The sequence below is a fragment of the Salvia miltiorrhiza genome, chromosome 5 (assembly GCF_028751815.1).
Source record: "Salvia miltiorrhiza cultivar Shanhuang (shh) chromosome 5, IMPLAD_Smil_shh, whole genome shotgun sequence".
In the NCBI taxonomy this organism is placed as follows: Eukaryota; Viridiplantae; Streptophyta; class Magnoliopsida; order Lamiales; family Lamiaceae; genus Salvia; species Salvia miltiorrhiza.
The window spans coordinates 38,818,839-38,846,000 of NC_080391.1; the positions used below are offsets into that span (position 1 = coordinate 38,818,839).

General features: G+C 38.5%; 3 protein-coding genes across 3 annotated transcripts; 1 reads left to right on the top strand and 2 right to left on the bottom strand.

Moving 5' to 3' along the window:
• Positions 1-15,900: 15,900 nt before the first annotated feature.
• LOC131024354 (uncharacterized) lies at positions 15,901-17,062 on the bottom strand. Its single transcript, XM_057953860.1, has one exon. It carries the CDS (start codon positions 16,925-16,927, stop codon positions 16,097-16,099), a length of 831 nt encoding a protein of 276 aa, XP_057809843.1. The 5' UTR covers positions 16,928-17,062; the 3' UTR covers positions 15,901-16,096.
• A 14-nt stretch (positions 17,063-17,076) lies between these two features.
• LOC131024355 (uncharacterized) lies at positions 17,077-18,552 on the bottom strand. Its single transcript, XM_057953861.1, is given in 3 exon segments — positions 17,077-17,225; positions 17,338-18,169; positions 18,171-18,552. Coding segments are annotated over 3 exon segments (990 nt in total). The 5' UTR covers positions 18,218-18,552; the 3' UTR covers positions 17,077-17,114.
• Positions 18,553-19,138: 586 nt separating this feature from the next.
• On the top strand, positions 19,139-24,079 carry LOC131024356 (uncharacterized). Its single transcript, XM_057953862.1, has 9 exons — positions 19,139-19,453; positions 19,840-19,911; positions 20,487-20,576; positions 20,825-20,867; positions 21,293-21,399; positions 22,232-22,327; positions 23,152-23,342; positions 23,442-23,511; positions 23,599-24,079. Exons 1-9 carry the CDS (start codon positions 19,286-19,288, stop codon positions 23,707-23,709), a joined length of 948 nt encoding a protein of 315 aa, XP_057809845.1. The 5' UTR covers positions 19,139-19,285; the 3' UTR covers positions 23,710-24,079.
• The last annotated feature ends 3,083 nt before the right edge of the window (positions 24,080-27,162 follow it).

Sequence of the window (27,162 nt, forward strand, 5' to 3'; positions counted from 1 at the left end):
GAGTCATTGGTTTAGGCTGCAGTATAGATGGAAGGAGTTTGTCTTGACTACTTGTCTATACTGGTATGTCATAACGTATTGATAGGATCACAGTGAGATGTATTCTTCTCACTGACATAAGTGAAGAATCAAGATCTCGGTGACTTAATAGAATCTTAATACTAATAAGATTTCAAATATATATGTTGATTCGTATATCACTTTGACTTACTATGGGTGAGAGTTATATAGTAACTTGAGTACTCTGTATCTTGGGTGATAGGGGTCAATATATGATATTTGATTATCTTTATTAGTACCCGTATCCGGTATAGGATAATGACATCCCCTTAAGGAGCTCAATAAAGTTTATTGCGTTAAACCCTGCAAGTTGATTAAGTTCAGACGCAATAATAAAGTTTGAGTGGTACTGCTTAAGGATTACAAAGAGATTAATTAATTTAAGCTGTCAAAGCTCTAATTAATTAATGGATGTCAGATATTTTAAATACGAGGATTTAATAAGTCTAAATACAAGCCCCGACTCATCACCGGCAATAAAGGGGTAAGTCAGTGTTGATTCTCTAGTGGAATGAATTAATACTTATGAATTAATTATGATCTGGGTTGATCATAGAAATTAATTCATTTGAGGCCCATCTTTATTCCTTGTATCTGGTCCCTAGACTGGCCCAAAGTCTCCTATGCCCTAGCTGGAGAATTCGCCCATCACAGTTCTGGCGCCCCAAGGACTGTATTTTGTCTTTAAATACAGCTGTCTGCTCTCAGGAAAATACACACGCTTTTAGGGTTTTAAGAGAGCAGCACGGGAGGTGCCAACTTGAGAAGGCCGATTCTCTCTTGGGAACTTTCACAGCTCGTTGTCCATCCAACGGTGAAAGCTGAGCGGGATACAGTTCAGAATATCAGAACTGGAGTCTTACAACTCAATCATCGACAGCCTCTGCATACATTTCTCAAGTAAGAAATTCTAACTCCTATGTGCAGCACTTAAATTCATAGGAGCATGTTAGGAATTAATCGTTGTATGGTGAATTAAGATATCCAAGAAACGATCTCGTTGGGGCTATAATCCTTCAATTGGTATCAGAGCCTGGATTGTTTTTCTTGGCTCTGTCAACTAATTCGCATACGATTAAAAATATGCGTTGTTTTTGTTTTTATTGCTGTTGTTCTTCGTGGTCTGTTGATTCGTGGGGTACGTCATTTTAACGTTGTAATCATTTTTTCACCACGAGAAAATTCATGGTTAGATTAGAATTTCAATTGTTATAATTGTTTTTCGGATGTAATCTGTAATTCTGGGTCAAACGAGACGCAAACGACGACGATCAAACCTTGAACGAAGAACAGGTTTTGGAGTTGATGAACAGATTTCTGTCTGCACTGCATTCTGTTCTGGTCGGAGTCTGCTTTGGCGGATGATCGGAGTCTGCTCTGGTGGGATGATTGGACTCTGCTCTGGCGAACTGATCGGATTCTGCTTTGGCGGGGTTGATCGGATTCTGCTCTGGCAGTTAGCTCTGCTCTGATTTTGAGCTCTGCTCTGGCAGTTAGCTCTGCTCTGCCTTTGAACTCTGCTCTGGCGGTTAGCTCTGCTCTGCCTTTTGAGCTCTGCTCTGCCTTTGAGCTCTGCTCTGGCAGTTAGCTCTACTCTGCCTTTGAGCTCTGCTCTGGCAGTGAGCTCCGCTCTGCCTTTGAGCTCTGCTCTGGCAGTCAGCTCTGCTCTATCTTTGAGCTCTGCTCTGACAGTGAGCTCTGCTCTGGCTACGAGCTCTACTCTGCCAGTGAGCTATGCTCTGGCCAGAAGCTGGCGCTGATCTGCTTTTGCCAAGGCTGCGGAGGAAGTAGCGCACGTATCTCGAAGCAACCCTAGGGGTTCCCAAACCCTAATTTTCAAAGACGGGCCTGATGGAGCTGCTTCGGGTCGAGTTTTACGTTTTTGTGTATTTCTTTTCTCTTTTAAATGTAATAGATTAGAATTGGGATTTCATGAATGGGTCACGAAGAACTTTATTTCTTTTATTCTGTTCTTTGCATGTCGTGGTGTTAATCCTTTATGCTCTTTACTTGTTGTTTTGTCTTTGCTTGTTAATATGTGTTTATTAACTGCGCTTAGACAAACATGCTAGGTTTATCGTTTTCTTAAGCATGTTTTAGAATTCTGCGAGCATATTTTTACGTGTTGCGTTCTAGATGAACATGCTTAGGATTATGTGTTGAGCATGATCAAACCTTTTGAAAGAAAAAGACTAACCTGTTTTAATAATTTTTAAAGTGCTTAAAAATTATTCTAGACCTCCATATGCGGTCTCTAGACAAAGTGATTGACGATGTGAGTAAACGTCCACCCGCGTGGCTTACTTCATATTTGTTCTTTCATAAGTTTTTCAGATGAGGTTTCTATAAAACTATTTATATCCATTAAAGTAGTGGGAGTTATACAGTAAACGTCCACCCGCGTGGCTTACTTGTATGATTTTCACGAGTACTTTGGATAATGGAATTAAATATGATAACCAAGATATTAAATTGAAAGCGGCATGGTCCGAGTGAGTATGTCAATTTCGAGAATTTAATTATCAAGGTTAAATTGTGGTCATTGCTTAGATATCATATCAAGTACAATGTACAACTCCCCGCGAAGTCCCTTCTTGATTATGATATGGTCTAGTTAAGGTCCAACTATTAATTTCCTTTGTCAAAAGGTTAAGTTGACATGGATGGAAATTAAACGACTAGGTAAATAGTCTGGTTGATGAGTTTGTGTGTAAACGTCCACACGCGTGGCTTGCATATGAGATTCTTTGGGCGGTTGGAGGTTTCAATCAATATTGTTTTATCAAAAGGTTACAATATTATTGTTACGAATTATGTGCTTCATGTTCTTAAATGTTTATTTTGTTTTACATTCAGATATGTCTATGTCTCAAATAATCTCTATTCTTGCAAACAATCCTCTCACCGGCCCGAACTATGTTGAATGGAAACGCTATCTTATGTATATTCTTGACGCTGAGGAGCACAGTTTTGTGCTTACTACTCCACGTCCTGCGGCCCTTACTGATGAGTCGACTGATGTGGAACGAGAGGCGCATAGAAGGTGGCACAAGTCAAATAATATGGCCAAGTGCTATATTATGACAACTATGTCAGAAACTTTGCAACTCCAGCATCAGGTCATGAATGACGCGCCTGACATCATATTGAACCTCACTGAGGTTTATGGGGAGTCCGAGAGATCTGCTCGCTTTAACATAATGAGAGAAATCTTAGCATGTAAGATGAGCGAGGCCAGTTCTGTACACTAGCATGTCATGCACATGATAAATCTTTTTGACAGACTCGAGTTACTCGGAGGAGGTATTGAAGGGGATGTCAAATCGATATCATCCTGAATACTCTCCCCAAGACCTTTGAGAACTTCCGTCTCAATGCCATTATGAGCAAGGCAAACTATACTCTTAACGAGTTGTTGAATGCTCTAGTTATGGCAGAGGGAGTCATGGGCAATGGGAAAGAGGTACTTGTCGCTGCCAAAGGATCTGCTTCTTCGTCGAAAGGCGGAAAAAAGAAGTGGAAAGGTCCGAAGGGCAAGGGAGGCAAGGAAGCTAGTGGGAGTAGCAAAGTGGGCAGCCCTACCGGAGGCGTGAAGAAGCCAACGGGAAAGGGAAAGTGCTTCAAGTGCGGCAAGACTGGGCACTGGAAGAAAGATTTAATCTCCTATCTGATTGTGTTCATGATTGCATATGTATGTTCTTTATCTCTATATAAGTAGATTATATGGTGTATTGTAGATCACAGAATACCATATAATTGGAATAATCTTAAGAGATATAAAATGATCACAACCGAGATGACTCTAGGACGAGTCATTGGTTTAGGCTGCAGTATAGATGGAAGGAGTTTCTCTTGACTACTTGTCTATACTGGTACGTCATAACGTATTGATAGGATCACAGTGAGATGTATTCTTCTCTCTGACATAAGTGAAGAATCAAGATCTCGGTGACTTAATAGAATCTTAATAATAATAAGATTTCAAATATATATATGTTGATTCGTATATCACTTTGACTTACTATGGGTGAGAGTTATATAGTAACTTGAGTACTCTGTATCTCGGGTGATAGCGGTCAATATATGATATTTGATTATCTGTATTTGTACCCGTATCCGGTATAAGATAATGACATCCTCATAAGGAGCTTCATAAGGTTTATTGCGTTAAACCTTGCAGGTTGATTAAGTTCAGACGCAATAATAAAGTTTTAGTGGTACTGCTTAAGGATTACAAAGAGATTAATTAATTTAAGCTGTCAGAGCTCTAATTAATTAATGGATGTCGGATATTTTAAATACGGGGATTTAATAAGTCTAAATACAAGCCCTGACTCATCACCGGCAATAAAGGGGTAAGTCAGTATTGATTCTCTAGTGGAATGAATTAATAGTTATGAATTAATTATGATCTGGGTTGATCATAAAAATTAATTCATTTGAGGCCCATCTTTATTCATCGTATCTGGTCCCTGGACTGGCCCAAAGTCTCCTATGCCCTAGCTGGAGAATTCGCCCATCACAGTTTTAGCGCCCCAAGGACTGTATTTTATCTTTCAATATAGTTGTATGCTCTCAGGAAAATATACACGCTTTTAGGGTTTTGAGAGAGCAGCACGGGAGGCGCCAACTTGAGAATGTCGATTCTCTCTTGGGAACTTTCACAGCTCGTTGTCCATCCAATGGTGAAAGCTGAGCGGGATACAGTTTAGAAGATCAGAACTGGAGTCTTTCAACTCAATCATCGACAGCCTCTGCATACAATTCTCAAGTAAGTAATTCTAACTCCTATGTGCAGAACTTAAATTCATAGGAGCATGTTAGGAATTAATCGTTGTATGGTGAATTAAGATATCCAAGAAACAATCTCGTTGGGGCTATAATCCTTCACCTCAACCCTCCCGTCTCCTGCGCCGCTACCACCATCCTCCTGCGCGCTCCACCACCTCCACCACCCTCAGGCCTCTCGCCTCATGCGCCGCCTCCACAACATCCACTACCCTTTTGCGCGCTCCACCACCCTTCTGCCTCGTGCCTCCAACACCCTCCACCGCCTCGCGCCTCCACCACCCTCCCACGCTGCCTCCACTGCAAAACCCTAAAATTTATTTTTTTAGAGGTTCCACCGCCTCCACCCTCCACTACCTCTTGTTGGATTTGTATACTGAAAGCAAGAACTTTATGCTTGTATACAATGATTCCTGTTATTCACTATTCTTATCTCCTATCTGATTGTGTTCATGATTGCATATGTATGTTCTTTATCTCTGTATAAGTAGATTATATGGTGTGTTGTAGATCACAGAAGACCATATAATTGGAATAACCTTAAGAGATATAATTTGATCACAGCCGAAATAACTCTAGGACAAGTTATTGTTTTAGGCTGCAGTATAGATGGAAGTAGTTTGTCTTGGCTACTTGTCTATACTGGTACGTCATTACGTATTGATAGGACCACAGTTTGAGATGTATTCTTCTATCTGACTTAAGTGAAGAATCAAGATCTCGGTGACTTATAAATCTTAATACTAATAAGTATTCAGATATATATGTTAATTCGTATATCACTTTGACTTACTATGAGCGAGAGTTAAATACTAACTCGAGTACTCTGTATCTTGGGTGATAGCAGTTAATATATGATATTTGATTATCTGTATTAGTACCCGTATCCGGTATAGGATAATGACATCCCCTTAAGGAGCTCAATAAGGTTTATTACGCTAAACCCTGCAGGTTGATTAAGTTCAGGCGTAATAATAAAGATTGAGTGGTACTGCTTAAGGAATTATTAAGAGATTAATTAATTTAAGCTGTCAGAGCTCTAATTAATTAATGGATGTCGGATATTTTAAATACGGAGATTTAATAAGTCTAAATACAAGCCCCGACTCATCACCGGCAATAAAGGGGTAAGTCAGTATCGGTTCTCTAGTGGAATGAACTGATATTTATAAATTAATTATGGTCTGGGCTGACCATGGATGAATTAATTTATTTGAGGCCCATCTTTATTCCTTGTATCTGGTCCCTGGGCTGGCCCAATGTCTCCTAGCCCATGAAGACAGAATTTTCGGCCCTAGCACTGTAATTGGCGCCTCCTCCTTATTTCTGTATTATTAAATACAGCTGTCAGCTCTCAGGAAAATACACTGATAAAATATTAGGGTTTGAGAGCAGAGGGAGGCGCAGAAAATCGTGAGGTGCCATTCTGTCTTGGGAGTTCTCATAGCTCGTTGTCCATCCAACGTTGGGAATTGAGCGGGATACAGTCGAGAAGATCAGAGCTGGAGTCTGAATCATTCGACGCGATCATCAACCATCTGTGCATCCGTTTCTCAAGTAAGTTTTCCTAACACCTGTGTGCAGCTGTTAAATTCATAGGAGCATGTTAGGAATTAATCGTTGTATGGCAAATCAATAATAACCAAGAAACGATCATCGGGCAATCGGAACGTTAATTCAATTTAATATTCCTTCAATTGGTATCAGAGCCCAGGATTATTTTCTTGGCTCTATTATTAATTTGTGTACGATTAATAATATGCGTTGTTTTTTAACTGCTGTTGTTCTTCGTGATTCGTTGATTCGTGGGATACGTCGTTTGACGTTGTAATCGTTTTTCACCACGAGAAAATCCGTGGTTAGATTAGGATTTCAATTGTATTTGTTTTTTCCGTTGTAAATCTGTAAAATTGAAGAACGAGACGAGGACGACGACGAATCAACGACGAGGAAGGTGTAAGGACGAGCAACGGGCACGGAGCGAGCAAGGCCGCCGGCGCCAAGGGCTGCGCGCGCGCTGAGCGCCGCGCGCCTGGGCAGCGCTCGTCGCCCTTGCTGCTGCTGCTCGATGCGAGGCGAGCGGGCGGCTGCTGCTGTGCGGTCGGGCAGGGAAGGAGGCTGCAGCCGGCAGGGGCCTGTGCGCGCTCGGGGCCGCGCCGCGCTGCTTCGCGCGCTGCGCAGCCCAGCGGGCGGACCACTGCCGCTGCTGCCGCTGCTGCTGTCCACGCCGGGATGCCTGCTGGAGCTGCTGCCGCTGGGAGCGCTGGAAGGCCCGCTGTCGCTGCTGGTTGCGTTTCGTTCGGTGGAGGTGGGCCGGGTGCGGTGGCGCCTGAGCGCTGCCTGGGACCGGGCCGGCCTTGCTCGCGGCGGGTGGACGGCGCCGTGGCTCGTTGCGAGCGCGGGGGCCGGCTGTTTGGGAGATGGGCCGCGGCGGCTAGGGTGTTCCAAACCCTAGCTGCGATTGCTTCTCAAAACCCTAGGGGGCCCAAACCCTAGCTGACGGGCCCTGTTTCGGGCCGAGTTTTCTCTTCAGTTTTGGGCTTGTTTTCTATTTTATTTTGTAATAGAATAGATGTTGGGTTTCCACGAATGGATCACGAAGAATTTTAATTCTTTTATTACTGTTCTTTGCATGTCGTGGTTGTTAATCCCTTATGCTCTTTACCTGCTTTTTGCACGTCTTTGCTTGTTAATATTTGTTTATTAATTGCGCTTAGACGAGCATGTTAGTAGGTTTGCCGTTTTCTTAAGCATGTTTTAGAATTCTGCGAGCATGATTTACATGTTGCGTTCTAGAGAAGCATGTTTAGGTTTATGTGCTTGAGCATGAACAAACCTTTTGAAAGAAAAAGACTAAGCAGTTTAATAATTTTTATAGTAATTAAAAATTATTTTAGACCTCCACATGCGGTCTCTAGACAAAGTGATTAGCAATATGAGTAAACGTCCACCCAACGTGGCTTACTTCATATTTGTTTTTCATAAGTTTGTCAGAAGAGGTTTCTATAAAAAATATTTAAACCATTAAAGTAGTGGGAGTTATGCAGTAAACGTCCACCCAACGTGGCTTACTTGTGTAATTTTCACAAGTACTTTGGAGAATGGAATTAAATAAGATAACCAAGAAAATTAAATTGAAAGCGGCATGGTCCTAGTGAGTATGCTAATTTCGAGAATTTAATTTTCAAGGTTAAAATGTGGTCATTGCTTAGATATCATATCAAGTACAATGTACAACTCCCAAAGGAGTCCCTTCTTGATGATGATATGGTCTAGTTAAGGTGCCAACTATTAATTTCCTTTGTCAAAAAGGTTAAGTTGACATGGATGGAAATTAAATGACTAGGTAAATAGTCTGGTTGAGGAGTTCATGTGTAAACGTCCACCCAACGTGGCTTGCACATGGGATTCTTTGAGCCGTTGGAGGTTTCATTAATATTGTTTTATCAAAAGGTTACAATATTACTGTTACGAACTATGTGCGTTTCATGTTCTTACATGTTTATTTGTTTACTTTCAGATATGTCTATGTCTCCGATTATTAACATTCTAGCCAACAATCCTCTCACCGGTCCAAATTACACTGAATGGAAACGCCATATTATGTATATTCTTGACGCTGATGAGCACAGTTTTGTGCTTACCACTCCACGTCCCGCGGCCTTAACTGATGAGTCGACTGATGCGGAACGTGAGGCGCATAAAAGGTGGCACAAGTCGAATAATATGGCCAAGTGCTATATTATGATGACTATGTCGCAAAATTTGCAACTCCAGCATCAGGTCATGGATGACGCAGCGACCATCATGTTAAACCTCAGCGAGGTTTATGGGGAGTCCGAGAGGTCTGCTCGTTTTAACTTGATGAGAGAAATCTTATCTTGTAAAATGAGCGAGGGCAGCTCGGTGCACGATCATGTCATGCATATGACAAATCTGTTTGACAGGCTTGATCTGCTAGGAGGGGGTATCGAAGGCGAAGCCAAGGTCGATATCATCCTCAATACTCTCCCCAAGACTTTTGAGCATTTCCGTCTCAATGTCGTTATGAGCAAGGCCAACTATACTCTTAATGAGTTGTTGAATGCTCTAGTTTCGGCAGAGGGGGTCATGGGCACGCGCAATGGGAAAGAGGTCCTTGTTGCTGCCAAGGGATCTACTTCTTCGTCGAAAGGCGGGAAAAAGAAGTGGAAAGGTCCAAAGGGCAAGCATGACCATGAGGCTAGTGGGAGCGGTAAAGCCAAGGTTGATGGCCCTAGCGGCGGCGTGAACAAGCCGACAGCCAAGGGAAAGTGCTTCAAGTGCGGCAAGGTTGGGCATTGGAAGAAAGATTGTCCAGTGCTCAAGGCAAAGGGACAAGGTACGTCACAAGTTTTAGTAACAGAAACATGTTTAGCTTCGTTTTCTACTCATTCGTGGGTAGTGGATACGGGGGCAACTGACCATGTTTGTTACACCTTGCAGGGGTTCAACCCAACAAGGGAGCTGGCAAGTGATGAGATCACCATCTCCATGGGCAATGCGTCGAAGGTCGCAGCTGTTGCTATTGGAGATTTATCTTTATGTTTTGGTGATGACTTTTTAGTTTTGAGAGATATTTTATATGTGCCGGAGTTTCGGCGGAACATAATTTCTGTTTCAAAGTTGTTTTTGAATGGATATTCTGTTACTTTTGATGGGGGTGTCTCTATCATGAGAGATAACAAGATTATTTGTTCTGGAATTTTGAACAACTCTCTCTATACTATTACATGTCCAATGAATAACTCTGTCCATGTTGCATCTACATCACAAATTCTTCCAAATCCTAATAAGAGAAAATATTACTCTCATGAACAATATACACATACTTGGCACCTAAGATTAGGCCACATCAATCTAAATAGGATCCAAAGGCTCGTTTCAAATGGAATCTTGAAAGACTTTCAAGCTGTGCCATTTAGAACCTGCGAATCCTGTATAGAGGGAAAGATGACGGCAAGGCCTTTTAAGGCAAAGGGGAATAGGGCCTCGGATGTGTTAGAATTGATTCACTCTGACTTGTGTGGACCGATGTCCACTAGAGCTCGTGGAGGATACGAGTACTTCGTCACTTTCATTGACGATTACTCAAGGTATGGGTATATTTACCTACTTCAACGCAAGTCTGAATGCTTTGAGAAATTCAAAGAATTCAAGGCGGAGGTGGAGAAGAGAACGGGTAAATCTATCAAGTCATTGCGGTCTGATCGCGGTGGCGAATACCTCGGGAACGAGTTTCTGCAATACTTGTCAGATCTTGGGATTACATCCCAATTGACTGCACCGGGTACTCCCCAACAGAACGGTGTAGCGGAGAGAAGAAACAGAACTCTTATGGAAATGGTACGATCTATGATGAGCTATGCATCATTGCCTATTTCGTTTTGGGGATATGCCTTGGAAACAGCGGTTTATTTGCTGAATCGGGTACCGTCCAAATCGGTTCCTAAAACTCCTATTGAGTTATGGTCAGGGCGTAAGCCCAGCTTGAATCATATAAAGATATGGGGTTGTCCTGCATACGTGCTAGACAAGGAAGCGAGGAAATTGGAGCCGAGATGCGAACTAATGCTGTTTATAGGATACCCTAAGGAAACGAAAGGTGGTTACTTTTACAATCCGAAGGATCAGAAAGTGGTTGTTAGCACCAACGCACGATTCTTGGAACACGATTATGAAAGTAATCACAAGTCTAAGTCCGAGATTGTCCTTCAAGAAATCGAAGGCAATGGACAGGCGATTCCATCACCCCAGCCAAGTGTGCAAGTGAATGCACCACAAGACCCTGCACAAACCATTGTCACAACTGTACCACCACCGCTTCGTCGTAGTGGGAGGGTTGTAGTTCAACCCGATCGATTTATGTTCTTGGGAGAATCTTCGGATCTACTCCCTGTTGATGAACAGAAGGATGTCGACCCTGATAACTATAGACAAGCGATGAAAGATCAAGATGCAGATTCTTGGTACGAGGCCATGGTTTCTGAAATAGAATCCATGGGTGCTATGGATGTATACGAGAAGACCGAACTACCAGATGGCTTCCTAGCTATAGGTAGTAGGTGGGTATACAAGAGAAAGAGAGATTCGGATGGCGAAGTCGCAGCTTTTAAAGCTAGACTGGTGGCGAAAGGTTATACCCAGGAACAGGGTATAGATTATGATGAGACCTTTTCGCCGGTTGCCATGCTTAAGTCTATCCGAATACTCCTTGCCATAGCAGCCCACATGAACCTTGAGATTTGGCAAATGGATGTCAAGACCGCTTTCCTAAACGGTTTCCTTGAAGAAGGAAGGGACATCTATATGCAGCAACCTGAAGGGTTTGTGAAGAAGGGCGAAGAGCATCTTGTGTGGAAGCTTAAGAAGTCCATTTATGGACTTAAGCAAGCTTCGAGGTCATGGAACAAACGTTTTGACGAGGTCATTAAATCCTATGGATTTACTCGTTGTGAGAACGAGAGTTGCGTGTACCGTTTAGATGCCAATGGTGACGTGGTTTTCCTTGCACTTTATGTAGATGATATCCTCCTCATTGGCAACAATGTTGAGCTATTATCGGACATAAAGAAGTGGTTATCCGAACAGTTTCAAATGAAAGACTTAGGAGATGCAGCGTACATCCTGGGGATCAAGGTCGTTCGTGATCGCCAGAAAAGGATGTTGAGCTTATCTCAAGCGTCTTACATTGATACTGTGATTGCTCGTTTTAGCATGCAGAATGCCAAGAAAGGCTTGCTACCTTTTAGACATGGCATTCCTCTGTCTAAGGACATGTGTCCTAAGACGCCTAGTGAGGTTGAGGAGATGAGGAAGATACCCTATGCTTCCGCCGTAGGTAGCCTCATGTATGCGATGCTCTGCACGAGACCTGATATTTGCTATGTCGTTGGCATGGTTGCAAGATATCAGTCGAACCCTGGACCAGGACACTGGACTGCGGTAAAGCATATTCTCAAGTACCTGAAGAGGACTCGAGATTATAGGCTAGTTTACCAGTCAGACAGTCTATTTCCTTTGGGTTACACCGATTCGGATTTCCAGGCTGACCGGGATGAGAAGAGATCTACCTCTGGTTATGTGTTTACCTTGGGAGGTGGAGCCGTATCATGGCGGAGTGCAAAGCAGAAGTGCATTGCAGACTCCACCATGGAAGCCGAGTATGTAGCTGCTTCGGAAGCTGCTAAGGAGGCTGTATGGTTCCGGAACTACCTCTTGGATCTAGGAGTGGTCCCTAATTTGCCTAAGAGTATCATAATTTATTGTGATAACTCGGGTGCAGTGGCAAATTCTAAGGAACCCAGGAGCCACAAGGCGTCAAAACACATAGAGAGAAAGTACCACATCATACGAGAAATCGTAAACAGAGGAGATGTGCTAGTAGAGAAGATTGATACATTGGAGAACCTAGCTGATCCTTTCACGAAAAGCTTACCGCAAAAGACCTATGAGAAGCATGCTCGAGGGATGGGATTGCGGTTGATGCCACCCACTTAGAGAAAAACTTTCAGTATAAGTGGGAGAGATGAAGTGAAGTTTTGTAATAGCTAGTATTTAGACACATTGTATACTAAAAGTTTTGCTTTAGTATAAGTGGGAGATTGTTGGATTTGTATACTGAAAGCAAGAACTTTATGCTTGTATACAATGATTCCTGTTATTCACTATTCTTATCTCCTATCTGATTGTGTTCATGATTGCATATGTATGTTCTTTATCTCTGTATAAGTAGATTATATGGTGTGTTGTAGATCACAGAAGACCATATAATTGGAATAACCTTAAGAGATATAATTTGATCACAGCCGAAATAACTCTAGGACAAGTTATTGTTTTAGGCTGCAGTATAGATGGAAGTAGTTTGTCTTGGCTACTTGTCTATACTGGTACGTCATTACGTATTGATAGGACCACAGTTTGAGATGTATTCTTCTATCTGACTTAAGTGAAGAATCAAGATCTCGGTGACTTATAAATCTTAATACTAATAAGTATTCAGATATATATGTTAATTCGTATATCACTTTGACTTACTATGAGCGAGAGTTAAATACTAACTCGAGTACTCTGTATCTTGGGTGATAGCAGTTAATATATGATATTTGATTATCTGTATTAGTACCCGTATCCGGTATAGGATAATGACATCCCCTTAAGGAGCTCAATAAGGTTTATTACGCTAAACCCTGCAGGTTGATTAAGTTCAGGCGTAATAATAAAGATTGAGTGGTACTGCTTAAGGAATTATTAAGAGATTAATTAATTTAAGCTGTCAGAGCTCTAATTAATTAATGGATGTCGGATATTTTAAATACGGAGATTTAATAAGTCTAAATACAAGCCCCGACTCATCACCGGCAATAAAGGGGTAAGTCAGTATCGGTTCTCTAGTGGAATGAACTGATATTTATAAATTAATTATGGTCTGGGCTGACCATGGATGAATTAATTTATTTGAGGCCCATCTTTATTCCTTGTATCTGGTCCCTGGGCTGGCCCAATGTCTCCTAGCCCATGAAGACAGAATTTTCGGCCCTAGCACTGTAATTGGCGCCTCCTCCTTATTTCTGTATTATTAAATACAGCTGTCAGCTCTCAGGAAAATACACTGATAAAATATTAGGGTTTGAGAGCAGAGGGAGGCGCAGAAAATCGTGAGGTGCCATTCTGTCTTGGGAGTTCTCATAGCTCGTTGTCCATCCAACGTTGGGAATTGAGCGGGATACAGTCGAGAAGATCAGAGCTGGAGTCTGAATCATTCGACGCGATCATCAACCATCTGTGCATCCGTTTCTCAAGTAAGTTTTCCTAACACCTGTGTGCAGCTGTTAAATTCATAGGAGCATGTTAGGAATTAATCGTTGTATGGCAAATCAATAATAACCAAGAAACGATCATCGGGCAATCGGAACGTTAATTCAATTTAATATTCCTTCACCTCTATCCAAACAGATTTCTGATTTTGGTTGTTTTGATTTTGAAATTTTAATTTTTGATTTTTGTTGATTTTGAAGTTTTGAGTTTTGATTTTTGTTGTTGCTGTTAATCGGAGCAAGAGAGGGAAAAATGGTGGTGTTGGCTCTGTTGCAGATTTTGGGGGAAAATGGTGGTGTTGTAGATGGTGGTTGAAACCTCGCTGGTGTTAAGAGTGGCGACGCCGGCACCGGATTTTGGAGGGAAATGGTGGTATTGTAGATATTGTGTACTTGATTAACAACTACTAAAATCAATTTAAGATAACACTAATTATATGGCTCACACATTATTTCCCTTAAAAATCTCCTAAATACCCGTGCCGAAAAGTTTTGAGCCATGATTAACGGGACGGAGGGAGTACTACATAGCATAAATTAATAACGATAATATTTACTGTTATTAAAATATACTCATACATAACACAAAGCATAGCGGTAATAAATACGCATTATTAAAAATGAACATACATAACACTCAAAGATAACGGTAGATTAAAAAACGTTATAAATTATCATAAGTAACAGTTTTCTCATAACGGATTTTTAAAATATCCGTTATCTATGCGAAAAGGGCGCACATACATAACGGATATTTTAAATATCCGTTATCTATGAAGCGTTATGTATGTGCGCTTTTGGCGTAGTGAATAAATAGCCAAGACAACTACTTATCCATTTATGCTACAATTTAAACCGACAACTCGTCCATGGTTATCTCGATTATGATTTCAATTTATATCTCAATTTTTTCCGATTATATGATCTTCTGTGTTCTACAACACACTATATAATCTATAGTATGAAATAAATTAGACTATAATAAGTTTATGCAATAACAATATTTCAGATAGAAGAATCGCAGAAACTAAGGAATCAATGTATACAAGCATAAAAGTCTTGCTTTCAGTATACAACCCGTCAACCTACTGATCACCTACAATCTGATTTACAAAGTCAATAGCTGCCGGATGGACTCAGTTTCACATTGCACTAATATGGAAGCTTAAAATAGGGAAGCTGGAAAGGTGATTAGAGGATGTATCCCCTTGGAATGTCCAAGATTATCAAGTCTGTAATTGTTCAATCATGTCTTATTTTTTGTGGGGTTTTTTTTTAGAAAACCTCCACCCCCTCCCCTGCCCTCACTTTCCTTTAGGTACGTGTGGTTGTTCTCCCTCTTGGTATGCCCAAAGAGTCAGTTTGTAATTTTTTTAATTTTTTCATTTATTTAAATTTACGCATTTTCATAAAAAAAAGGGTTAATTGTATCAAAATACCTGACCTTATTCCAAAATTTGGTTTTTTGACAATCTTTTTAATTGTAGCAAAAATTTAAACGAGCTTTCAATTGATAGAAATGTTCATCCGGCGTAATTTTCCGGCAAAATTAAATCTGAGTTGGCAGCCGGAATGCCAACTCAAATTCAAAAATGCCAAATCACACCCCCTCCCCCTCCCACGTCACCCTTTATTTCTCTCTCTCACTGTTTTCCCACATCCCCTTCCCCCCCTCTCTCCCCCCATCCCTCTTTCCCCGTCGGCTATCTCTCTCTTTCCTTAGAAAACATTGATCATCTTCCCCCTGCGCAGAACCCTCCCCCTCCTCCACCCCGGCGCCGCCGTGTCTTCTCTGGCCGGTGAACCCTCCTCCAACGTGGGTGGTTGTCGCGGACTTTCTGGGACTGCCGCGACGGGGTTGAAGGGTATTTGGGGCGCGGCCGCCCCTCTGCAAACCCTAACCAAGCCCCCTCTGCGAACCCTAACCAAGCGCCGCTCTCTATTTCGGCTTCTCCGAGCGGCGGTAGCATTCTCCCAGGACACTCCTCTGCTGCCATGATGTATTTGAGCGGTGGGGGAGGCGGCGATGGGAAAAACCCTACTCACCGCGAACCACCCCTGAAATCTCGATTTTCCTTGAAATCCTCATCAAAAAAAAGGTCGATGATGATAATATCTCTAAGACCACCCCTGAAATCCCAGATTTTCCTTGATTTATGAGCGTTGTTTTGAAAATTGGAAGTTTTTCTTCATTTTTCAATTTCTGATGGGGGCGGCGGGTTGTTGGATATCTGGGCGGTGGAGGGAGGAAGTCTGGCGAGTTGTTGGGAATTTGGGGGCGGCGGCTGTTGATGTGGAGGGTTCGCTGGCTGGAGAAGACGCGGTGGCGCCCCCGTTCCTGACATTTCAGGGGCCCTAAGCAAAAGAAGATAAAAGGGCCCTTTATATAATAAATATATACAAAAATGTCAATATCATAAAAAGTGCTTTCTTCGAGCTTTTGCAGATGCAAAATCATTAATAATTACATCAATGTTAATATGTTCTAACATATCTTTCTCAATAGCCAAAATTGTCAAACCGTTCAACCTTTCTTGCGACATTGATGACCTCAGATAGGTTTTTATTAATTTAAGCTTTGAAAAGTTTCTTTCGGCAGATGCTACAGTCACAGGAACAGTTAATAAAATTCTATAAGCAATCGAGACATTCGGATAGCAATCTGCAGATTTGACAAATGTAAGAATCTCAATGGCAGACAATAAATTAGTAGGCAAAGTCAATTGTAACACTTTCAATTCTGAGTAAAGATCATCTAAATCAATATCAGATAAATTCTCATGAGAAAAGGTAGAGTGAAAATTAACACAAGAATCTCTTAATTCTTTCTCACCTAATGACTTTAACTTATTTGAATCATATAAAAAACCGAAAATACCTTCAAAAGTTTTCAGTTCCTCAAATCTATTCTTTAAATAAACAATTGCCATATCCACAACAACCAAAAAGTATCTAGTTCTGAATAACTCTTCAGGTGAATTATCTTCTTCTTCCTCATTATTCTCACCAAAGTACTTTTTCCTAATCATACGACGTTTAATTGGAAAAATAGGCTCTACATCCATTTCAAGTGCAACACTTTTAACAACATTCATACTTGATATAAAACCTTCTTCTCTATACTTTTCAAAAAATGATAATACACCTTCCAATTGCTTCATAGTAGCATCGATGCACATAGACTTAGATTGTAACTTTTTGCTTACCATATTAACAGCAAAAAGAATTTCATACCAAACCACCATGCCAAACAAAAACTCAAAACTTTCTAAAGCATTAACCAAACTTCTGCTTCACTCTTTGTTTTTACATCATTATCACAAGATTCATATAATTTTAACAAAGCGAATCTTATTTGTGGACATTGAAATCTAATAGCTTTAACACTTTTAATTCGACTCTCCCAACGCGTATTAGACAAATATTTCACAGTTAAACCAGGCACATTATCAAGCAAAATACTCCATCTTTTTGTAGAACCCGAAAACAATGAATATATGCGTTGAATAACTCCAAAAAATGAAATAGCTTTAACACAAGAATGTGCCATATCACCAAGAGTAAGATTAAGACTATGGCAAGCCAAAAGAGAAATAAATTCATTTTGAATTTTATGCCCAAGGTAATGATAATGAATTTCACGATCTTGAATTCGTCTAACATGGTCTTGCATTACCACATCAAATTCTGCAATCATTTCAATCAATCCCAAAAAATTACCATTGCTATCTTGATATAATTTTTCATTGGAACCACGAAAGGCAAGATTATGTTTAGCTAGACATTTCACAACAGAAAATATTCTATGTAAAACTTGTCTCCAACGCTCTTTCTCTTTCATAATTTCATCTTGCACATATTTATCAATGGTTTCATTTGTATTCAATCTCATTCTCAATTCATTCCAAGTCTTCATATTAGACATATGTTCAACACTAAGTTCATGTTGTTGGAGTTTATGTTTCCAATCATTTAATCCCTCATTTGCCAATAAACTCACATTACTAATAGATTTGAACAACTTACAACAAAAGCAATATACTTTATCAACATATTTGCAATAAACCAACCATTTTCTATCACTAGTCTCACCATTGCTAAGCTTTCTAGAATAATATGCATATGAAAAATGTCTAGAATTTTTATCTACGGGAAACTCACAATTCATTTCTCTTATAGGGCCTTTTTCAACTAAAATGTCTATTGCTTTGGTATCAAGATTATTACAATTTCTAGGATCATAAATATCAATATGAGGAATAGTCTCATTTTCTTTAGTAAGAGTAACAATTTCTTCTTCTTCTTCTTCTTCTTCTTCAATATTAGACACATTTGGCACAAAATTATGGTCAATAGAATCATCAATTTTATTTTTCTCATTGTCTAAATTTTCATTTGATCGATTCAAATTGTCATGAGAAGAAGAACCATCCTTTTTCAAAACAAATTTATCAAGAGCTCGTTGTTGTGATTTCCTTATATCATCATCTTTTTTTTCTTTTTTCACTTCCTGATAAATGTTTTCTCGGCAACATATTATAATTGATATCAAATAATATAACACCATAGGAGTTAAAGGGAACAATGGCACCTGGAAAATAAAAGGAAATAAACTGCCAGAGCAGTGGACAGTGGTGACCGGAGGGCAGCCTTTTTTCGGTGGTCGCCGACGGTGGCACGGTGCAAGAAAGTGAGAAGCAAATTAGATTACAAGCAAAGCAATTTTCTGGTCGGTGGATTGGCTTTTCCTTAATTCCTTTTCCTTTGGGATTGCAAAAGAGACGTTGGGAGTTGCAGGAAGAAGGAAAGAAAGTATGATTAAGAGGAAAGGGAGGCAAAGTCAAAAAATAAAAAAAGAGGAAAGGGAGGAAACGTGTGGAATTGGAAAAGAATAAAAGGTGGTTGTGGGCCACCTTTTTTTAATTGAAAATGAAGATTGGGCTAGTTCTAATGTAGTTTTTTTTATAATTGGAGGCCCAATACACATCTGAAATTTTTTTTATTCCTACATAATAATTTTAAAAAAAAATATTTGGGGGCCCTATTTTGCCTTGGGCCCTAGGCGGCCGCACCCCTGGCCTAGGCCCAAGGCCGGCCCTGGCCGGGTTGGAGGGGGATGGGGGATGGGGGAAGAGAGAGAGAGAGAGAGAGAGAGAGGTGACGTGGGAGGGGGAGAGGGTGTGATTTGGCATTTCTGATGCAATATTGACATTCCGGCTGCCAACTTAGATTTAGTTTGGCTGGAAAATTACTCCGGACGGACATTGCTATCAATTGAAAGTTCGTTTACATTTTTGCTATAATTAAAAAGTTTGTCAAAAAAATTAAATTTTAGAATAAGGTCATGTATTTTGATGCAATTAATCCAAAAAAAAAAAAATTAAAATAAGATCATATATTTTGATGCAATTAATCCAAAAAAAAAAAACAAGTTGGGTGATTTTGAATGGGTGGGCCGTGAATATTAGGGGTAGTCTTATTCTCAGACTAACAGGCGCCAACCGACTAGCATTGTGCGTGTTTTAACCCTCCACAACAACAACAACCAGCGTCTGTCTCTATCTCTCTGAAACATCGACGAAAAGAAGGCGGAGTAAAAATATATGTCGATCTTACATCCATCTCTGAACATGAAAGGCGGCCCCTTTGAGGCGCCGGGCACCTCTTCCTCCGCTTCCAACAAGGACCGGAATATTCAATCAGTGGAACAGCTCGTTCTTGACCTGTGCAACCCTGATCTCCGCGAAAATTCACTTCTCGAACTTTCCAAGGTCTTCTTATTCTTTTTGTAATTTTATTGGCTCCAAGTATTGCTAATTTGCTCGCTGATTAATTATTTAGGTTTCGAAGCTTCTGACCATTAGAAAGAAAAACAATTAAGAATCACAGCGTGTTAGTTCATACTTCATAAACAACGAAAACAATGAGAAATGAGGAAATAAACACTCTAAACAAGAAAAAAGTGAAAACTCACCAACTTGGAAATGTGGTGCTTGCTTTTCGAGTGATTAAATTTCTTATTTCCCTGCTTTCCCGTATGCTACTCCATGAACCACAAAGTTGTACTTTTCCCGGGCTTCACTTATCAGCCCTTCATTGTTTTGATTCCTTCTGGTTATTTTATGTCTTATTAATTTTCTGGCAACTACTCTAGTAGAAGAGAGAACTGTTTCAAGATTTGGCTCCGTTGCTGTGGAACTCCTTTGGTACAATTGCTGCTCTTCTACAGGTGTGTTTCTAGCAACAGCCAATTTTCTCTGGCATCTGTTGTATGCAGGACCTGCCAGTTATTACGTGATTGTTACTGCTTGATATTTTGTATTAATATTTTTAAGTATATTTAGGCTATCACCGTCCAATTCAAAGTGGTTTTGATTCACCTATACTGCCTTCCTTTTTTCAGTCACATTGTGTATTCACAATCATAACTTTTACAAGTCTCACCAATTTGTTTTAGAAACAGTAGAACAACTAGGGTTTCCAAGCAATAAAAAAATCGTATGAATCTGACAAAGGAGAATAATGTACATTTCGTTTGGGATGGAATGTTTATGCCTTTGCTTCATATTTTGATAAGGAAATTTGAAAGTTTCCGTACCTTTTAGAATTTATAATTTTATGATGTTGGTTTTCTTTACTTTGGTAATATAAGTTTTTCATTTTTCCCCATTTCTTCTCATGATTTTGTCTCCTTTTAGCCTCAGACTTGTTTTAATAGCCGCCACCTTTGCTTTAGGCATTCTGGTCCGACGTCTTTGATAGTTGCAATTGTTCTTTTGACTGTGTTTTTTGGACCTCTTACAGGAAATAGTTTCTATTTACCCAGTGTTATCACCACCAAATCTAACTCCTGGGCAATCAAACAGGGTTTGCAATGCACTTGCCCTTCTTCAAGTGAGATGTTATCCTTTTTTTTTAACACCCAAATTTGCTTGTAGTTCCTATGCAGCATGGTAGTGCGGATTCTCTATATTGCTAAGTATTTTTTTTGGCTATAGTCAACTAACCATTATTTTAGCCCCTGCCAAGTGGTTGCTGGACTATAGAATGTCCATCCATTTAAAAAATATGTAATTAAGTTGTGAATACATATGTCACTCCTTTTATGTCTATAGCTAATGTGCCTATTTTACTTGTTGCAGTGTGTGGCCTCACATCCAGATACAAGAATGTTGTTCCTCAATGGTATTATTCAAATTTCACATGGGTCAAACATTTTCCTCCTTTAGACACTTTTCACAGATCACATTTCAGTAATAGGATCTGAGTCCTTAATTATGTGGGTGGCTTGATTTGTAATGTTTCTGGTCCTATATTATGATGAATGGATAAGGATGTGGTGAATAGCATTCCAGGTGAACTGATTATTTGGTTGGCGATGGTTATGCTCATCACTTTTTGCGATTTCCTGAAACAGATTACTTCTGCCGAATGACTATTGATGAGATTTTACCTATGCACTTTGGTGCTTAGTCTTTAATGTTTTCTGTTGTTCTTGTTATTTAACTTGTATAATCAAGGTTAACGTAACTCTTACTATTCTGGATTAACATATGGGTGGCTGCTAAATACACCTAAATGGCTCTTTCCTGGATGCTTTTCTTTTGCAGCTCACATTCCTCTGTACCTGTATCCTTTTCTTAATACAACCAGCAAATCTCGCCCATTTGAGTACTTGAGGCTTACAAGTCTAGGAGTCATTGGTGCTCTGGTGAAGGTATTCCTTATTAAGCATTATAGTTTCCTAAATTATGTTTTCTCGTCTTTGTTGCTTAGTTCTGCTCTATGTTAATCTGAATCCCATGTGCACATAAAAGCAGATGGTTCTAGTAGCTATGCATTCCTTTATTCCTTAGTTGCATAGCCACTAGAAAGAGTTAAAACCTTCCATAATATACTCTACGGACTTTTTCCACTTTTAATTGTATTATTTCAGTATGTTCTGATTTTCATTTTCACGATAGTTGAATTAAATTGTAGTGTACCATTTTCATTTTAATAGGGTACTATCTTTGCATGTTTTCTTTGTTTGGTTGTTAATTTGGTATCTCACGTTGAATGTAGTTTTTATGCATTGATCTGTTAGCTTTTGGCTGAGCTTTAAGCTCTTTCAAACACCTTATAAGTTGTTCAGGAGCTTATAAGTTGTAAAAATAAGCTTAACGAGCTTATAAGCTCCCAAAAAATAAGTTCTTCTACCCCAACTTATTTTTTCAAAATCTTATATACAACAATTATTTTACAAATATTATTCATAATTTGTTATTTTCATCATATATCCTTCCAAGTTCATTTCTCTTCAATTTCTCTCTCTAACAAAAATTTTCTCTCTCTAACGCAAAATTCACTCTCTAGCTTATATAAACTCAATTATCGAAACACTTTCACAACTTATAAGCTCTTTAGAAACTATATCTTATAAGTTGTTGGAGCTTATAAGCTCTTTGAAATAAGCTTAGCCAAACACTCTCTTAGTTTCTTTTTCCACATCCTCCACTGTCTTCTTAGCATCCTAACATGGGAATGATATGTTTCTACTCTTTTACCAGGTTGACGACTGTGAAGTTATCAGTTTCCTTCTCTTTACTGAAATAATTCCCTTGTGCTTGCGTACAATGGAGATGGGAAGTGAACTATCAAAAACAGTTGAGTTCCCTGAAGCTTTTGCTAGCATACATTTATATATTTTGGTTTCTTGGTTGTGGTAATTCAATTGTGGATATTCTCTTCATCTTTGATATTGATAATTTAATATGGCCTTTTGCTTTTGCACTGAATTGAATGTTACCAATTCACTGAGTTGGACTCCATATTGCTCATATGAGTTTCGAGTTTGATTCTTAACAAGATCTTGTCAATAGCGTACTATAAGGGAGTGTTTACTTTGCATGATTGATTATATGCACGATTGAGTATTTGTATCCTTAAAGAGTACGATTTTTCCAATTCCATCATTTCCATGGGATAATAATCAAGCAAAACTAGCTTAAATGATAGAAATAATCAAGGGCCTTGGGATATCCCAAAGTTTCAATCCATCTAAGTGAACAAGGGATTAACCTTATTTTTTTATCTATTAAGACTAATCCTCCAAAGTAAACGACCCCTCAGGGATTCACTTGGCATGCTTCCAATGCAACATGGTTATTTCATATGCATATATATATGAGTAAGATTGAAGCTTTGACTTATGAGTCCCATCTTGTCTGTTTGCGAGAAGAATAAAACTAAATAAACTAATTCTTCTTAATTGACTAGTTTAACAGGTTCAAGATATTAGTGAATATTACCTAGCTTATGTGCCACTCATGTTTTGGATTATTGTGAATGTAGGCATATTATGGTTACATGCCCTCAAGGCTTGTTATGTGGACAAGGAGAGCACTTAGATTTTTTGTTTCAATACTCCTTAAGAGATTTCTTTTATTGGTTAGTTGATCCTATTTGAATATGAGGGTTTTATTTGCAGGTAGCAACATTTATTGTGCAGAAAATTTTGCTTGATGACATGGGATTAGATTACATATGCACTACAGCAGAGCGGTTCTTTGCTGTATCTAGGGTCTTGACAAACATGGTTATTGCACTTGCTGAACAGCCTTCTTCACGGCTATTAAAGCACATTATTAGGTGCTACCTTCGATTGTCTGACAATCTAAGGTTGGTCATCAGTGTGGTTTGGTTACGCAACCCATCTTCATTCAAGTTTGGGCACACTTAATTGGTGTGGTATACTAATGGTCACCGTCATTTCTGCAGAGCTTGTGATGCACTCAGAACTTGTCTGCCTGAAATGCTCAGAGATGGAACATTTAGCAGCTGCCTTCTTGTGGGTGTAACTATTCTCATTTTGAGGTCAAAAGAAATATCTTTATTTTGATTGATTGATGAATGTTCACAATGCTGTATTTTCCAGGAAGATCCAACTACGAGAAGGTGGTTACAACAATTGCTTCATAATGTGCAAGCGCCTCGTGTAGCCATTCAAGCAGGAGGTGGATTTGATATCATTAGTCATGTTACCTAGATATTTACTCAAGACTTACAGGCGGTTTTTGAAGATTACAGGCAGTTCTGGCTTTTGCCTCATACAGTAGGCTATTACCACCGATTTTTGTTAGAATAATACTGGACAAGTCTTGCTTTGACTAGGAAGTTCGGGTTTAATCTTTGGAGAAATCGTCTTTTGAGATTGTTTCGGTAAAAACTAAAAAGACAAATATTGTATCATGTATCTAGAAAAGTTTGTCTTACTAAAAAAGGTCTCAAGATAGTCTGGGAAAATTTCATCATTAAAGGTACCGTGCGCGTTAGGAAATGCCTCCTATTTTTTGGGGTGTGAGGTAAGGAGACAAATTTTAAAGATGCATTCGAGCATGAAATTTTTAGTTTTCAAATACTCTCTCTGTCCCCAGTAAATCTATCTTAATTTTTTTTTGGTCTTTACAAAATTGCCACTTTCATTTATAATAATAGAGTTCACACATCTTCACTCACATTTAAAGTGGGCTTTTTTACTCCACTAATAATTTTTTTAACATTTTATTAAAATTTGTGTCATCCAAATGTGGCAAATATATTATTGATGGAGAAAGTATTAATTATTTTATCAGATCAATAAAAAATTGCCTCTTCGTGATTCTAGAGTGTCATTAACAATTGCATGTAAAATCAAAAGTGGGGTAAAGAAAGCATACACCCGTGCTCTTGAAAAATGTTATTTTTTTTTTTCACAATAAATATGGTATATTTAGTTTGATACACATCTATATAATATATGAAAACAGAGTTTGAACGACTATTTTTTGCCGCCAAATTTTGAAAAAAAAATGGTTTTTCTTTTCAACAAATAATGCCTATTTTTCTGCTAATTCAATTCAACAACTAAATTTTTTTTATAATTATTTTTTCCGGATTGTAAGAAAGTTTATCTTTCCTACCAACAATCTTTACCGTTTTTATTTCTTTTGTTATTTTATTCTTTCTAAAATTTGAATAATTTGATAAATAATTAAATATTTAATATGCATATTAAATTAAAGATCATGACAAGAGATTTAATTTAATATATATTATGTATAAAATGAAGTTAAAATAAAAATATTATAGAAGTTAAAAGTTTCAAAACTTATTTTTTTTCTCTCTCTTATCATTTTTGCATATTAACTTTTATCTTTTGATTTTATTCTTTTTCTTCCTTTTATATTTTCTTTCATTTAATTTGGTTAATGTTTATTTATTTTCACAATTTTACTTTCTTTTCTTTTCTTTATAGCAAAAATCTGAAAAATTATTTATACAATTATCGGACCTCGGACGAGGGGCAATGGCGCCAAACAGTGGCGGATCTTCATTAATATCTATATAGCAGTTCAACTTTTAGAAAAAGATACTCCATCCGTCCCACTTCAAATGTCCTGTTTTATTTCGGCACGGTTATTTAAGAAATAATTAATTAGATTATTAAATGGTGTGATATAGAGTTGAAAAGGTGATGTGGGCCCCAAAGATTCTCACTTTTTTAGAGTAATTTTTCCATAAAGGGAAATAAGACATTTGAAGTGGGACAACCCAAAAAGGAAAACAAGACATTTGAAGTGGGAAGGAGGGAGTATCATTTTTTTTAAATAATAATAGAAATTAATTTATTTTTGCAGAAGATGGATTAATTTTTTAAAACCCACAGAAAGATAATCTTTTATATGATTTCAATATATTTTTTTTATTGAATCAATAAAAAGAGAACAATTATTTATTATAATCTGTTATCGAATTCTAATTCTAAGTCCATTAATATTCTACTTGAACATAAAAATAAACTATACGAATTATCGAAAAAAATTGGCTTGTGGGCTACCGCCACCGCACCCCCGTGCATACTTTCAAGTTCAGCCCCCCTTATCGGTAAATCCTGGATCCGCCCCTGGCGCTAAAAACTTGTATTTTTATATTTTCAACGTCATTCACATACAATATTTAGTAAATATCCAATTAGAGACGGAGTTATTTTTTTGAAATAAATTTGGACGAATGAAATCATAATTTTATGCATGATAAGTATCATATTAAATTTCATATTATATTCCTTCATCAAATATATCACAAACTATAAAAATATTTTTTAAATGCAAATACGTTGTGTGGGATTGGTTGCATATATGCGACTAATCCTAAATATAATACGAGTTTATAAACAACGCATAAAAGATGGCTTAGCACAATGGAAACAAATGTTAGTTTGGTTCTATATAGACTCGGGTTCGAAAGCCACTAATAAGCATTTTCACTTCATCGATTTCTTTCAATTGTTGTATATTAGAAATTTTATAAATAAAAGCAAAACCAATGTTTTGGCGCAATGAAAACAAAATCTGCCTTGCATTTTAGAGGCCTGGGATCAAATCCATTTAAAGGCGTCCTTGATGTGCTTTACTTAGGGTAGACAATTAAAATTATCGTCGAATTAAATTAGGCCACGTGTAAATTCTTGAATTAAATATTCAATTATATTTTTTATTTTATTAAAAAAATTTATTCCGAATAAATGGATATATAATTAATATTTAATATAATGAATTAATGGGTTTATTGGCCACTTAAAGCCCTAAGGCCCATGCAAGGAGGCCCAAAGCCCATGAAGCTCACCTCCTACATCTATAAATAGGGGTGTTGGGTGCTCACAAATGACAACTTGATTGAATTAAATATTCAATTATATTTTCTATTTTATTAAAAAGAATTTTATTCCGAATAAATGGATATATAATTAATATTTAATATAATGAACTAATGGGTTTATTGGCCACTTAAAGCCCTAAGGCCCATGCAAGGAGGCCCAAAGCCCATGAAGTTCACCTCCTACATCTATAAATAGGGGTGTTGGGTGCTCACAAATGACAACTTGAAGGAGTGGAAGATTGAAGAGCACAAGAATTCTCTCTAGTATCACAAGTTGAAGACAAGTTAAAGTTGAAGTGGTGCAAGAATTAAAGAGCTCAAGAATTCTATCAAGTGAAGTGGTGTAAGAATTGAAGGCTCCAAGCATCTTCAAGAATGTCATCAAATCTTCAAGTATTCTTCAAGCATCTTCAAAAATTCTATCAAGTCTGCAACTATATCTTCAAGTCTTCAAGTATATCGTGAAGGCTGACTCGACTAACTATGTCAAGAAATGCGACAAATGTCAACAATTTGCTCAAGTATCACATCTACACCAGAGTCATTGACCGCCATTACATCACCATGGCCTTTTATGAAGTGGGGGATGGATATCGTGGGCAAGTTGCCTACTGCACCTGGACAAGAGGTATACATGCTAGCAGTGACAGATTACTTCAACAAGTGGATCAAGGCAGACTCATTTTACCAAGCACGAGATAAAGAAGTCAAAAGCTTCACTTGGAAAAATGTGATATGCTGATATGGGTTGCCAAAGAAGATCGTCATGGACAACGGGTCACAGTTCATCAGTGCAGATTTT

Excerpts from the sequence above, each read along its gene's own strand:
- LOC131024354 (XM_057953860.1), bottom strand. The coding sequence starts at position 16,927 with ATGGTGGTTTGGTATGAAATTCTTTTTGCTGTTAATATGGTAAGCAAA.
- LOC131024356 (XM_057953862.1), top strand. The coding sequence starts at position 19,286 with ATGTCGATCTTACATCCATCTCTGAACATGAAAGGCGGCCCCTTTGAG. Across the intron at positions 19,454-19,839 it reads CACTTCTCGAACTTTCCAAG|AAGAGAGAACTGTTTCAAGA; the intron begins GTCTTCTTATTC and ends CTACTCTAGTAG. Across the intron at positions 21,400-22,231 it reads TCATTGGTGCTCTGGTGAAG|GTTGACGACTGTGAAGTTAT; the intron begins GTATTCCTTATT and ends CTCTTTTACCAG.